Source organism: Podarcis erhardii (assembly GCF_964252035.2).
Source record: "Podarcis erhardii genome assembly, chromosome: Z".
NCBI lineage: Eukaryota > Metazoa > Chordata > Lepidosauria > Squamata > Lacertidae > Podarcis > Podarcis erhardii.
The window spans coordinates 29,644,899-29,660,034 of NC_138504.1; the positions used below are offsets into that span (position 1 = coordinate 29,644,899).

The following is a 15,136-nucleotide window of genomic DNA, read 5'->3' on the forward strand; positions in this document are numbered from 1 at the left end:
TGGCAACAACCTGATTTGAAGTTGCTTCCTTGTGGTTTAGCCACTCCCACATACTTCCTGTATCTGTTGTTCTTGTGGAACTGAACAAAGGTTTAGCACAACAATTGCAGCCCAAACATTAAGACTTAAAAAGTGGAAGTAGGGTGCTGGCATGCTGTCACAATGTAAATCATTTACACTTAATTGAAAGAGGTGTGGAGACGAAATTGCTGCCCACCTGCTCTCTTTTGCTTCTGTGTGGAAGCTTGGGGGGCTTTGCTTGCGTGTGGAGTAGTGATGGGGGAGACATTCAATTCAGTCCACACTTTAAAAGCAAACTGACCTGATATGAACTTCCTGAAGCAATATGAGAAGCAAAACACAGCCAGGTTTTGAAATTGACACTTCTCTGAATTTTGCAAGGCAGTTTCGTCAGTCAAGTAACCCGTATGAAAATGCATACTGCTAGGAGGACGTGTGCATAAACACGCATGGACACATGAAAATAACATATAAAAAATGTGTTATGTATGGGGAAACTGCTCAATAAAAATGTGCATATCAGGCAAAAGTTGAATACAAAAATAGTGTGTATATTTGGATAAATTTGCCTTCAAGTGAAAAGGATGGGACAAAAATCACACACTGGTGCGGGAATGTGGAGAATGGAGTTTAGGACTGGAAGAATAACACTGGGATATGGAGAGAAACCAAGGCTGACAGTTACATGTCCATTGTCAGGAGGGTCAAGAGGAAGCTGATCCCATTAGGATTTTGTTTTGCTCAGGGAAAGTGAACGTAGCCCAAGCAGAGGATACATGCAACACACATAGCAAGGGGAGGGCTGTGAGTGTGTGTGTGGAGAAACAAGGGTGGTGTGTGTGCTGTGGGTAAAGAAGCAACTTAGTGGGGACCAGATAGATATTTTCTTCCCTCTCTCCTTTCCCCGCTCAGCTGCAGGGTGCAATGAGGGAAGGAGAAGAAGCCAGATCTCTTGTTGCAGGCAAATGAGAGACAAGAGCAGCAAGAGTAGAAGCTTCAAGTGAGCAGGGGTGGCATGACATCACAGTGCAACTAACTCCTGCTGTGGGGATGGGGGCAAGGAGAGAGAAAGGGCAGGTGACAGAGACACAAACGGTGCTATAAGAGGAGGAAGAGGAGGCCAATGCAGGAGAAACATGGGGGTGTCAAAGAACATTAATATCTCAATAGAAGGAGCAGGCAGCCCAGTACAACTATAAATTCGCACTGGGAGCATACACCAGCAATAAGACACCCACCTGGATATGCTCTAAGACCGTAAAAAGAAGCATAAAGAACAGGAGTAGAACAACCAGTTAGCAAGTAAGAGAGAAAATAAGATACTGCAGAAGAGGATGGGCTTCTTAATTATGATGCTTTGAGATAGGATGCAACCCAGACATTCTGCTGCCTGAGGCAAAGGACAAGAGGGCACCCTCCATGCCATGAACAGAGACTAACTAGACTGGGAGTTGAATCTGTCTCCAACCCTGGCAGTGAGGTAACATCCACTACTGCCCCCTGGAGGCAGCAAGTTAGTTTACAGAGGCTGTGGGAATCACAAAGCTCTGCTCTCCAACAAAGGAGGGTGGCTGCCTGCCCCCAGCCCCGCCCCAGCATCTTCCACCTGAGGCGATTTCCTCACTTTGCCTAATGGTAGGACTGGCTCTGCTCAAAGGTAAACATCAAATGGGCTTCAATTAATTTGCCTTCAGGTTTTCTGTTAGGATATTAAAGCTGGAAGAGTAATTTATGCCAAGCGAAGCAATGGGAGCCTGAATGTATATTCTGAGAGTTTCCACAGCTTTTTAATTCAGTATACCCACCTGCAGCATAAAGAGGTCAGCATTGTGGGATCCATTGCTTCTTTGGGAACTGTCTTATAATTTCCCCTAAACACACACCATTTGCAGCTCCCCAACTCTAATAAGCTTTTGGGAAGCACCAGAGGGATCAATGAAAATCAAGTGCCCTGCTTTGCAAAAACAAAACGAACAGTGGATACATCTCTGCATCCATTTCTTATTTACACATCACTTTCTACATAGGTAAAGGTAAAGGTAAAGGTACCCCTGCCCGTACGGGCCAGTTGTGTCCGACTCTAGGGTTGCGCGCTCATCTCGCTCAAGAGGCCGAGAGCCGGTGCCGTCCGAAGACACTTCCGGGTCACGTGGCCAGCATGACGAAGCTGCAGCTGGCGAGCCAGCACCAGCGCCGCACACGGAAACGCCGTTTACCTTCCCGCTATAAGCTATTTATCTACTTGCACTTAGGGATGCTTTCGAACTGCTAGGTGGGCAGGAGCTGGGACCGAATGATGGGAGCTCACCCCACCGCGGGGATTTGAACCGCCGACTTTACGATCAGCAAGTCCTAGGCACTGAGGTTTTACCCACAGCGCCACCCACGTCCCCTACATAGGTAGCAGCCTGCTAATGTGAGCTAACGATCTCAATTTACAAATGGGTGGAGAAGGCAGTGGGGAGGAACACATACAGATCAATGAGGGCAGAGGGGTTGAGTCTTTTGAACCTTACAGAGCTGAGTCTAGCTGTAGGCAAGTGGATGAACATATGGAGGCATTTGTGGGGGAATGGAGGGAGCTGCCGTATGCCACATCAGCTCATTGGTCCACCTAGCTCAGTACTGTTGACAATGATTGGCAGTGGCTCTCCAGGGAGGAGTCCTTCCCAAACCTACCAGGAGAAGACAGAGATTGCACCTGGGGTCTTCTGTGTGTGAGCATTTCTCACCCGCCCCTCCTCCAACATTCTCCTGCACACCAGCTCCACTTTTGCGTGTGGTGCATGAAGGTCAGAATGGAGAGTTTGTGTTCCACATGTGATGTCCAGAAGTTGAGACCAGCCGGACTGTCAGGGGCAGAGCTTGTGTACACGCATGCCCTGACCCATTTTCAGCCCTTGTCAGATACACCAGACAACTTGTCAAATACACTGAAGTTAGAAGCAATAATGCCTCTGAATACCAGTTGCTGGAAATGCTCTTCTGCTTACAGGTTTCCTACAGGGAACTCTGGGAACAGGATGCTGGACTAGATGGGCCACTGGTCAGATCCAGCAGACTGGATGCACAGGACTTTTCTTTCCTACTCAACCAACAATGGACTAATAAATCACTTCTTGGAATATAGTAAAATGACTTCGTCAGGCTGGAAAACCAAAAGTGACTGGCTGGAAGAGCTGAAAGTGAGAAAATGAAATTCAGCCTAGACAAATCTAAAGTTATGCATTTAGGCACACATACATACCGTAAATAACAATCATATGCATAGGCATAGGATAGCCACATATGTACATGGATTGCTGTTTGGACGTACAAAAAAGATCTCAAGTTTGCAATCAAACACAAGCTGAAAGTGAGCCAGATGTTCTGTGAAATGGCTGCAAAAAAATAAAATAAAGCTAATGTGTTTTCAAGCTGCATTAATACAGCCATAGCTTCCAAGTCACAAAGCAAGTAATCATTCCGCTTTACACTAGTCAGATCTAGTCAAATCTCACTTGGCGTATTATGGGAAGTTCTGCGCAACATTTGAAACAGGTTCAGAAGGAGGGTGGTGCTGGTGGTCAGGGGCATGGGGAATAAGCCCTATCAGGAAAGGCTGAAGGACTGGGTGTGCTTCGCCTGGAAGAGACATTTCTCTTGTAATCCCTGGAAGCCTCTATTATTTAAAACAAAAACAAGAAAAAAAATGACAGAAAGGAGGAGAGCAACAAACGTAAACTTTACAAAGTGCAATAGACTCAAACCAGTGACAGTAGACAAGGAGACGCATTTGCACCCTACATTTGAAGTAGTATCATACCCAGGGCCTTTTTTTCAGTTGCAACTCTCTGGAAGTCAGTTCTGGCACCTCTCAGGTAGGCACCATTGCTATTCCAAGAGAACAAAGGAGGTGTTCATGGTGAGTTCCAGCACCTCTTTCTCTAGAAAAAGAAAGTACTGATCATACCACTTTAGATGTCACAGCTTTCTCCAAAGAATTATGGGAAATGCAGTTTTCTCACTCTCTCTCCAGAAACTAATTCTGTCTCCTCTGTTATCTCTTACACACAGGCCACATTCACACCATACATTTATGATTCCACTTTAAACAATCATAGCTTCCCACAAAGAATTCTGGGAGCTTTAGTTTGTTCAGGTTGCTGCAAGTATCGAATACCTCCTTCACAACAGGCTGAGAGTCAAATGTGTCCCTTTCCTTTGCACTGCTTGCATATCCTTCTGTGAAGGCTTGGAATCTCTTTTCCCACTTTAAATGCCATCTCTAAAAAAAGGTGTAGGAATTGTGTGGTCAATATTTTTCCATTGCCTAAAACATTCTCTCCTGTTCTATAGAGCATTCACTATATATAAGTTTTAAATATCGCAGGATCTGGGAGACTCTCACACAAGCGCTGGGAGGCTCCTGCAAAATCTCTCAGGGCCATTTGAGTTCTTGCAGGAGCCTCCCAAAGCCCTGTAAAAAGTCTGAGAGCTTGGAAGCTCTTTTTGAGTCAGGAAAACCCTGTGCAGAAAGAGCTTCTAAGCTGTCTGCCTTATGTGCATTCAGTTTGTATGATTTCAGACATTAACTACCTAAAGGTTCTGTATTAATTTTAAAAGCCCTGAAGAGTTCAGGTCTAAGGTGTCTAAGGGGTTGCCTGTGTCCTTCTATCCCAGCTCAGTCACTGTGATCACCTGCAGGAACGTTGTTGGTTGTTCCCAGAGTTGGTGAGGCTTACTTGACAACAATGAGAAACTGCCCCTTTGGTGTCATTTGCCTGTGGAACACCCTGCCAATAGAGATTAAGTGGGCCTTCTGTGCCAACTTTTACATGTCTGATGAAAACTTTTTTTAAGAGTATATCTCCCACAATGGTTTGTTGATGCTTGCCTTTAACATTTTTTGGCTGTTTTAATGCTTTTATTGTATGGTTTCTATCATGTTAATGTTGTAAACAGCTTTATTAATAATAATAATATTTTTTTATTTATACCCTGCCCTCCCCAGCCAAGACTGGGCTCAGGTAGGTCTTTGCTATGTTAGGTGAATTAGTGGTGTATTAATATTAGTAGAATGTTATTATTTATTAAATTTTTATACCACCCTTCATCTGAGGATCACAGAGCGGTTTACAATATAGCAACACAAAAATACATACTGTTAAGTTGTGGGTGAACATATCAGACGACACAGCGATTCTTCAAACAGCTCTTGTTTATTCACAGGCTAGGACAGAACTGAACTGAAGGGTTCAGTCAGCCTGCTTATATAGAGCTCCAGTACCATGTAACTGTAACAATTTTCTAAAACTATCCAATCACTGAACGTCACTTTTGATCCCTTATTTGCATAACTATCTACAGTATCCCCCTGCTGGCCCAGAGTGAGAACTTCTGTACATAACACATAACATAACAACAAACTAAAACAATACACACGCACGCACACACACAAACACCAGTTTAAAGGGCCAAAAATTATTTAATTAGCCAAAGGCCTGGGAGAAGAGGAATTGTTAGCCTGGTGCCTAAAGATACTTAATGAAGGCACCACGTGAGTGTCCCTGGACACTTGTAGGATGCTATACAAGTGGGGAGCCACCACAGAGATTAGCAATTGGCCAGTAGTTACTTAGGTTTTCAAAATCCAGCGAGGACTTCCTGAGGAGTGGTTCTAATACAGCCTGCTTCATGCAGGCAGGGACTACCCACTCTTGCAATGAGACATCAATCACTTCTCCAGCCCAGGTAGCTAACCTTCCCTGCTAGTTTTTGTCAGACAAGGGGGGCAAAGGTCCAGAGCACAAGTGCCCCACCGATCCACATTCTTGAGGCTTATTAGCGGAAACTCATCCAACGTAACAGGACTAGACAGTGTTCCGGACACCTCAAGATTCGTCTGCTTTCGGGATCCCTTCCAGCTCTACTATTGTATGATTCTATGACCTTCAAGTCTGGCCTGATGCTGCACCAAGTATCCAGGTGGCTACAGCTGGATGAGACCAATTCCAGCCTGTTCACCCACCCAAGTCTCAGTGATACAGACCAGATCAGCCTCCTCATCCATAATGAGATCATGGATGAGGGACGTCTTATTCATAGCCATCCTGGCATTCAGCAAGAGCCATATACCTGAAGGCTGGCTGATAGGACAACTGCAAATCCCCAGGGTACCGTGTGCCCCTTACCTGGCCTGCCTCCCTTCCCACACCTTACCTCCCCCTACCCTGAACCACTGCAATTCAGTACCCCCTGCTCACCCAAACTTCTCTGCTCCCAGATACATCTCCCCTCCCTCAATAGTAATGGGGTGAAGTGAATATATTGTTTTCCTCCTCTTACTGTTTCCATCAGGTCTTGCTGTGTTACTTGGTTATCAACATAAGATTCTAGTCTGGGTTGAAAAATTTCCTATGGAGGAAGCATCTAAAATGGTGTGCAGCTATTTCTACTCAGGAAGATTCCTTGGTATACTTAGCTGACTTATTATCTAGAGGTAGGAGCTCTGCTGTCCATATGCTTTTATTCTAGAGATCTTCAGGTTTTCTTGAGCCTGGATTTGTAGAATGTCACCAAGCCCAGGTCCAAATCACTGCACATCTGGTTTGTTGGAAGGGTTGCACTGGCCACACAGACATGGGCGGTGGGGGGGCGGTATAAATGCAGGGCGAAGTGACAAAGTTGCCAGAACAGGTGACCCTGCTCAAAACAAGTGTTGCGGGATCTCACCTTAAAATGGAGCAGTATGCTGGGGCAGAAAAAGAAAATTGTGCTCCATTGGGAAAGCTTAGCGGTTCTCAACCTGTGGGTCCCCAGATGTTGTTGGACTACAACTCCCATCATCCCTGAGCTCTGGCCTTGCTAGCTAGGGGTGATGGGAGTTGTAATTCAACAACATCTGGGGACCCACTGGTTGAGAAAGGCTGTAAGGCTTAGAATATCTGCATATCTCTTGGTGGTGACAAAAGGTATGGCCAATTGCATTATTAGAAAAACTGGCTAAAGAAGTAAGGGCATTAGCCAGGACATGGGACTGATGACTTCCTTGAAGTCTCATATCCTTCCATGACATTTTCAATCAAACATGGTATTCACAAGTCACATTTACAATTATTGTGTAGAGTATTTCCTTGATTCTCTGTTTACTGAGATTTTAAAACAGAGGGAGAGAGGGAGAGAGGGAGAGAGAGAGGGAGAGAGAGAAAGAAAGAAAGAAAGAAAGAAAGAAAGAAAGAAAGAAAGAAAGAAAGAAAGAAAGAAAGAAAGAAAGAAAGAAAATGGCATTCCCACTCAATGATTGTAGGACCCACCATGCTCCATGCCCTTGCCTTGAGGATCTTCACCATCTCCACAAAATCAAACTGGCTGTGGCAGTCAACCTGAGGACCCCTCCTCTGACAGTATGAATGGGGGGAGGGTTCCAAGATTTTACAGGAAAAGGCAAAAAAGAAAGAAATCTTTTGGTGTTTTATTTTTTACTTTTATGAGCACATGAAAGAAGGAAAGGTAAGGCCTGTAAAGGGGACCCCCCCCCCCACCGCTGGGGAAAACTTGTAGGGAAGAAACAAAAACAAAAAACACCCAGACAGTCTCAAATACACTGAATACACCAAATCTGGGAGGAAAAACAATAGAAAAAGAAAAACCACACATAAAATGTTCACATATAGGGATTTCCACCAGAGAAGGGAGAAAAAAGCAACACAACGCAGCTGCAGTCAGGGTTTAGGTCTGGAGGGTGGGACGCCTCCTCCTACTTGAAGAAGCTCTGAAGATCCTGCCACCAAGCCCAGAGGGAGGCTTCATCCTGTCCGCAAAATGCCTTTCAATCTAATCTAGCAAATGTAGCATTTGCCAGCCTAAGATCAATTGATCAAAGAGCTGCAGTAGGATAGCTGGGTTTATAACTCATGAAACTTGAGTTCTTTGCAGGGTTTAAGGATGGCCCTTGGGGAGAGGAGGGCACATGCATAGTGGGCAAAAATTCAGCATGCTCAACCTTTTCTAGTGGTAATTTTCAGAGAAGGTATAATAGCTGACATGATAAAAGTTTATAAAATTATGCATGGCATAGATAAGAGATTTTCTCCCTGCTTTGTAACACTAGAACTTGTGGACACCCAATGAAGCTGAACGTTAGAAGATTCAGGACAGAGAAAAGAAAGGACTTTCAATTATGGATCCCACAGGAGGCAATGGTCACTAACCTATATGGCTTCAAAGGATCATTAGACAATTCATGGAGGAGATGGCCATTGATCGCCATTGATGATGGCAGCAATGCTTCTGAATGCCAGTTGCTGGCAACCACAAATGAAAAGGTTCTTGTGTTTGGGTGCTACTTGTAGTTTCCCCCCAGGCAACAGGGTGGCCAGTGTGAGAACAGGATGCTGGACAAGATGGGCCACTGGCCTGACCCAGCAGGGCTCCTCTGATGTTCTTGTGCATGTGTCCCTTCCCTTCTGGGTCTCAAGCATTGCTGTCATTTAGGGTTTCTCTTAAATCTGAAGCAGAGCTCTTCAGTTGTCTTTATGCCTCATTAGAGCACCGGAACCATTAAACTGAAAGAGCCAAGAACTCTGGGAATTCAAGCGCACTGTAAAATGAACTTTAGCAGCTGCCATCCTCCCCACACCTCCTGCACCCCCCCCAAAGGGAATCAGGATACCCTTCTCTGCCTGCAGACCAGTTAAAAGCAGCTTGTTCTGGTCTCTATGATGCCGTGTTCTAGGCACATTCAACACAAGGCCAGACTTCCCAGCATTTTTGCCACGTTGTTTGCAAAATGTTACTAAGTTAAATTTATCATTGGCCACCGGGCCAAAGCTCTCAGAACCGCCAGCAAAAGGTGATTAGATTTTCTTCAACACCTGAGACCTGCAACTCTTGATTCATTTAAAGCTCTGGACCAGAGTGGAAAACGTCTTGCAGCCCAACGGCCTTATTTCCTTTTGGGCAACTTTCTGGGGCCTACATATCACTGGTGGGAGGGCTACAGGGGGAAATCAGCAGAGCAACAAATGTGAACTTTACAAAAGTGCAGCAGGCTTGTTCCCTTACAGGCAAGAAAAAGGCACAAAAGAGTTCAAGGGTATGTTCCATTCAGTCAAAAAACCCAAGGGGGGGGGGAAGCTGGCTGGTGCAGGGTGTGGTTTGGGTAAAGTTCAGAGGGCCATAGAGGCCTAGGTGATCATATTTGGTCCCTGGGCCCAAGGCTCCACATTCCTGCTCTAGACAATGTCAGTATGAAAACCCAGTACCCGCTGTACCTTGCTACCCACCCCATGGCACTGAACTGCGAGTTTCTTCCTGAGGTTCCAGTACTGAGGTTCCACAATGGCATCTCTCTCTACCTGTCTTTTTAAATCCAGCAAAACTTTTGTGACCATGAATATGAATGGAAACACTTGGGATACCTTTGTCTTGTTAGGATGGATATTTGTTATTTTTTAAATTGGTGTTCGAATAGCAAAAGTTGAGTTCCATGAACTGTTCCTATGAACTGAATTGAAGGTTCTCCACAGCAATTAAAGCAAGTTATCTGGTAAACCTGCAAATGAAAAGCTGCTCAAACTGAGCTTTACAGGGAGCTGTTGGAATGGATGAACTAACAAGATCATAATCCATATTCAGGTGCATCTCACAGTACAGTGGTACCTTGGTTCTTGAACAGCTTAGTTGTCGAACAAATCGCCTCCTGAACGCCACAAACCTGGAAGTGTTCCAGTTTGCAAATGTTTTTCGGAAGCCAAACGTCCAACACAGCTTCCGCTTGACTGCAGGAAGCTTCTGCAGCCAATCGGAAGCCACGCCTTGGGTTTCGAAGGGTTCAGGGAGTTGAACTGACTCCCAGAACTGATTAAGCTTGAGAACCAAGTACCTCTAGTTATGAACTTAATTCGTTCCGGAGGTCCGTTCTTAACAGTGGTACCTCTAGTTACGAACTTAATTTGTTCCAGAGGTCCGTTCTTAAACTGAAACCGTTTTAAACCAGAGGTGTGCTTTCGCTAATGGGGCCTCTTGCTGCTGCTGTGCCGCCGGCATACAATTTCTGTTCTCATCCTTGGGCAAAGTGCTCAACTCGAGGTAACTCTCCTAGGTTAGCGGAGTTTGTAACCTGAAGCATTTGTAACCTGAGGTACCACTGTACAGAAAATGCAGCTTTTGGGAAGTACGTTTGGCCATGGTGTATATAGGTCATAAATATTAGTGTTTCAGGAACATTACTATTCAGACAAGTTTATGGTTTATCAAAATCTAGGGGTCTCTCAAATCTCCCAATTTGGCACTGGTTAGCTATGTCAAGAGCTCCATTTGTCGTGTTAGCAAAGCAGCACAACAGAAATTAATCCATTTTGGTCACTTTATTAAATCAGATATTAAATAGCTTTAACTACCAAACAGCACTTCGAATGGTGAAAACACAGATAGCGTATTGCCATACTTGAATGCTTCTCCTTAGAAACACGTTTCCAGTCCTTAATATATATTTTACAAAACAGCCTTATAAGAAGTGACATATTTTCTACAGTACTCTTATATTTAATACACAACTGAAAAACTGTCTTAAAAACAAAATAAAAACATAGGCCAAGTCTTAACAGCTGTATGATTTCAGCAGCCAAAGCTGGTCAAGGGACTGAAACATTACTATGCAACTGGGACAAAAACATGTACAATATCACAATACTAAGCAAAAACGCTTTACATCCAAAGGAATAAACAGGTTACAAAAGGTGGAGAATTTAGCAGGCAAAACTGTATTACGAGCAACAATTTATCATCTTATATAAGCTATTTCAACTAGGTAAACATTTAAAACAAATATAAAAATGAGTTTTTTTAATAACTGATGACATTTCTGTCATTAAATGTTGGTTAAAACTTGACGCTATACTAAAAAGCACGTTATTATGCAGCTATATGCCAAGTGAGAAATATGTATGAAAAGTGGTCCAAGTTTTAGTTCAATGCTTCTTGTCTCCAAGACATCCTCATCCACACCAGTTGCCTTTTTTCTGTTGTTGTTGAGGTTGAGAAAGTGTTGTCTTTAAAAAGTTGGTGAAAACTTTAGTCTCCTGAGTTGATGTAAAAATGCCACTCAGATTCCCAGCTCTATTTTACAAAATGTAGGAATATCCTAGGCAGCTACCATTTGCCTTCAAGCATTTGTCAAGGAATCTCTATTTTCACTTCCTCTGAAGCAAATATAGCAATCTTTGAGCACTTCCCTTCTCACCAAATTAAAGAAATGAATCACACCACTAGCTGAACAAGGGCTCAGGATGTCTTCCCATTGTTAAAAGAGCTGAAAACAGCAACTTATGGTTAAATCTGCTGCAATGATCAAGCTGTGTTCCTATTACCAACCAAAGCATTTTCACTGCAAAATTGAATCTTTCCCAAAATTAACGTTGCCTGGGTGCTGACTGATTCACTCAGATAGGAGAAATAAAATGTAACCATTTTTCTAGAATGATTCATAAAACCAAACTTTTATTATTATTATATATTTATTTATACCCTGCCTTTTTCTCTGACAGGGACTCAAAGCGCATTATAGATAAAAAATAAGAAATTTTAGACTACAAATTAGCAACTCTTGCTTTTTCAGTGGTGTGAATCCTACCTAGCGTTCATAAATCGCCAAAATAACCCTACTCTTTACTTGCTCCTTCTCCAATGCCTCATATGCACCTGTCATTTAATTTTATGCCTGCGTTCCAATAGCTGTATTTTCTTCTGGAGACATCAGCTAGATTAATGCGAGAAAAAGATTTAGTGGGTCTTCATAAGCCCAGAAAACAGACAACTATTCCACTTTCATGTTGTAAAAGTAGCTGTTAATGAAGCATAATTATTTGGAAATTTACTTCTCCCTCCAGCACAGAAACAAACAAACAAAAACAAAAAAAACCAAGCTGTTTCTTCCACTTTCATATTTATATTTTTTAAAAGGGGGAAATAGGGTGGGAAAGGAATACAGGGTAAAATGAGATTCTTATCTATAAAACAAGGAATTATTTCACAACTCTTGACAGTACTGCAAACTGTGAAAGCACATTCCTTCATATGGTTAAAGAGCAAATGGTTCTAGCCATTTCAAAACTGCTTACTGAAGACAATCCCAACCACTGCCACCATATTTGAGCGCCAAAGTACCAGGAGTATATTTCTCTTAGCCCGTCCACAACCATCCTACTGCCGGCAACAGGATGAGACCCTAGCACCAGTATAAAGGAGTCAAAAAATGTGCTTTGTATCGGAACGAGCACATGGTGGAAGTATACTGGTGAAGGATAAAAAAGTATTGATATTATTCCATCACATACATGAAATAAAAGTGGCAGAAGGCTAGAGGAAACAGCAACTTCTCAGGCTTTAACTTAAGGCTGCAGAGAGTTTCTAAAAAAACCTGCATGACTTGGAAGTTTAAAAGCAGTAGTATTTAAAAATATTGCACTCAGTTCTGTTTTAAGATCATTTTTAAATCTTATGGTTTTTTCCCCATCACAAATTCTAAGATTAGAATAAATTTCCGTGTCAGTTCTGTCTTTACACTTTCTATTTTGTGAAAGATTATAAAAAGTTCCATAATTTGAGGAATCAACTTTAACCAAGAACTCAGCTGTGCACATTTGTGTGTGAGACAACCAAAATATACAGATCTGTGTTACTTCACTAAGTTTCTCCCATTTAATGGCTGTTTTTATGGCTATTAACAGCAAGCATAGGAGTTTAAACAGGAAACCTGTACAGCCCCTAATGTTATGGAAAGGACCTGTTTTCACTGAAAACAACTGGATATCTCCTGTACTCAACACATGTAAGAAGATTCTAGGCAACACCACTAAATATCGGGGAGGGGGCGTTATGTCTTATTAAAACAAAGTGAATAATTACAATGGAACGTGCCTATTAAGCTGGGGGGGGGGAGGGCGGAAATCATTCAAACTATTTAAACAGTTGAGTTCTGTTAAGCCATTGATTCCTAAAAAAATAAAAAAGTTCTCTCTCACTCTGTGATTTTTAACAATCCTTAAAAACTTTTAGTGCAAAATAATCACATTGGTTTCCCTTGGGATGGTCCTGGGCCTTTGCCGCTCATTGGAAGAGGAGCCCGCTGCAAGGGGGGTGGGTGCTGCATTGCACCAGCAACAGATTGATACATCCCTCTCATATCTATCTGTTGGAAGCTGGAAGGATTCATAATCAAACCCGGCTTTGGCATCATTGCATGACTCATGGCTGCTTGCTGAGCCACGTGCTGCGCTGCTTGCTGGTAGGTCAGCTGCTGTGGCTGCTGCTGGCTGTACTGCTGATGGAGTCTTCTGCTCATCAGAATCCTCTGAACACAACCGATTAGCTGTGGAGGGAAAAGTGGAGCTGTTATAAAGGCATGACCTGTCTCAATAATGCCTTTCCCTTCAGCCACAGTATCCCTGACAAATTGATTTTAACCTGAAACTTGATACTTGTTGCACCGCTACCACCATCACTAATGTGGCGGCATTTTCAAGCTAGTGACTGGAGGCACCAGTTAGCAATACCATTTCGGACCACAGTCCCCTAATGACTCACCCATTGTGTTGCAAGCAACCTTTATCTTGGTTGCCATCGGGGCAAGCACTCTCTGTGAAATTGCTCCCATATATCAGTTACAACATTCCTCTAGTACCATTTTTCATCTCTCTACCCCACCCCCCGTCCAGCAACCTGAAAATTCTTATGTGAATGACCAAGCAAGTATTTTATGGCAAACACCACACGAGAAAATACTTCCAGTCTGACAGAATGCCTCAGAAAAAGTTTCAGGTTTCATAATATAACATGAAAAACCCTGCAAGACTTTACATAACACGCATGTTAATTCCTTAGTGTTAAGAAGCACTGATTTCCAGCCGAAAGTATTTGGTTAGCAAGGAGGTGAACTTGAAAAGAATATCAATAATGTCTGGTGAAGGACTACTTCAGTTCTGCTCATTCAAGATTGTTTATATCTATTTCTAAAGAAATTGATTTTTCTTTCAGAAGTGCTATGAATTATATTGACTTTACACTGATCATCAAGGTCTGCATAGTGCTTTTAAAATAAAATACAGAGAATGAAACAAATTTCCTTGTTGCAGTAGTATTTACATATTATTATTATTATTATTATTATTATTATTATTATTATTATTATTATTATTCCACCCTTCATCACTAGATCTCAGCCTGGTTCAAAGCATAAAAATACAAGAAAAAACACAAAATACATAAAAAAGAAGAGAAAACACAATATCCTCCACCCCCTACCCCAAGGGCTCAACAAACAGCTTACAGTGGAATCTCTGGTTGTGAACGGGATCCGTTCCGGAGGCCTGTTCACAACCTGAAAAGAACGCAACCCGTCTCTGCGCATCGGCGAGTGACGATTCACCGCTTCTGCACATGCGTGTGATGTCATTTTGCGCATCTGCGCATGTGGCAAAACCCGGAAGTAACCTGTCCCGTTATTTCCGGGTCGCTGCAGGACACAACCTGAAAACACGCAACCTGAAGCAAACGTAACATGAGGTATGACTATCTCTGAAATTCTTACAACAGCCTTGTTAAGGTAGGGCAGCAAAACTATCTTCATATTACAGGTGCGAGGGTGGATGGAGGATGAAAGCAAGTCCCCCCCCCCAAACACTAAGCAGTGATACATGCCATCTATAAATTAGCTTATGTGGGTTGATACTGATTTAAAAAGGTTTTTTTGCCCGCAGATTGTTCCAGTCAGCTTCTTCAATTTTAGCGTCTAGGTCAGTTTCCCAAAGTTGTTTAGTAGCTGAGCATCACTCAGTGGCCAGAACACTGAGTTATTTAAGTAGTGTCAGCAGAATTTTTTTGGGAATGCTGAGTTGTATTTAGAAATATTTTTTCAGAAGATGCCATGATGTGAGTGCTTGGGATTTAATTGCTTGGTTTGAAATAAAATGTATATAACCTGATGTATGAATAGCTAATTCACATTGTACCCTCTCATTTTTTCCATAATTTGGTCTGCTGTAATTGAGTTATCCTTTTTATAGAGATTAGCCAAAGTATATAGGCCTTTTTCTTTTTTCCACATCAACTAGGGTTTGTTTTTGTAGGTGAGTAC

At 42.7% G+C, this 15,136-nt stretch overlaps 1 protein-coding gene across 6 annotated transcripts in view; it reads right to left on the minus strand.

Moving 5' to 3' along the window:
- Positions 1-10,355: 10,355 nt before the first annotated feature.
- ATRX (ATRX chromatin remodeler) overlaps positions 10,356-15,136 on the minus strand; it is a 98,339-nt gene continuing 93,558 nt past the window's right edge. For all 6 annotated transcript variants that reach the window (XM_081846877.1, XM_081846873.1, XM_081846874.1 and 3 more), the window contains one exon: positions 10,356-13,372. In XM_081846877.1, the coding sequence (XP_081703003.1) occupies positions 13,070-13,372 (303 nt within the window). In that variant the 3' untranslated portion in view covers positions 10,356-13,069. The remainder of the gene's footprint in view (positions 13,373-15,136) is intronic.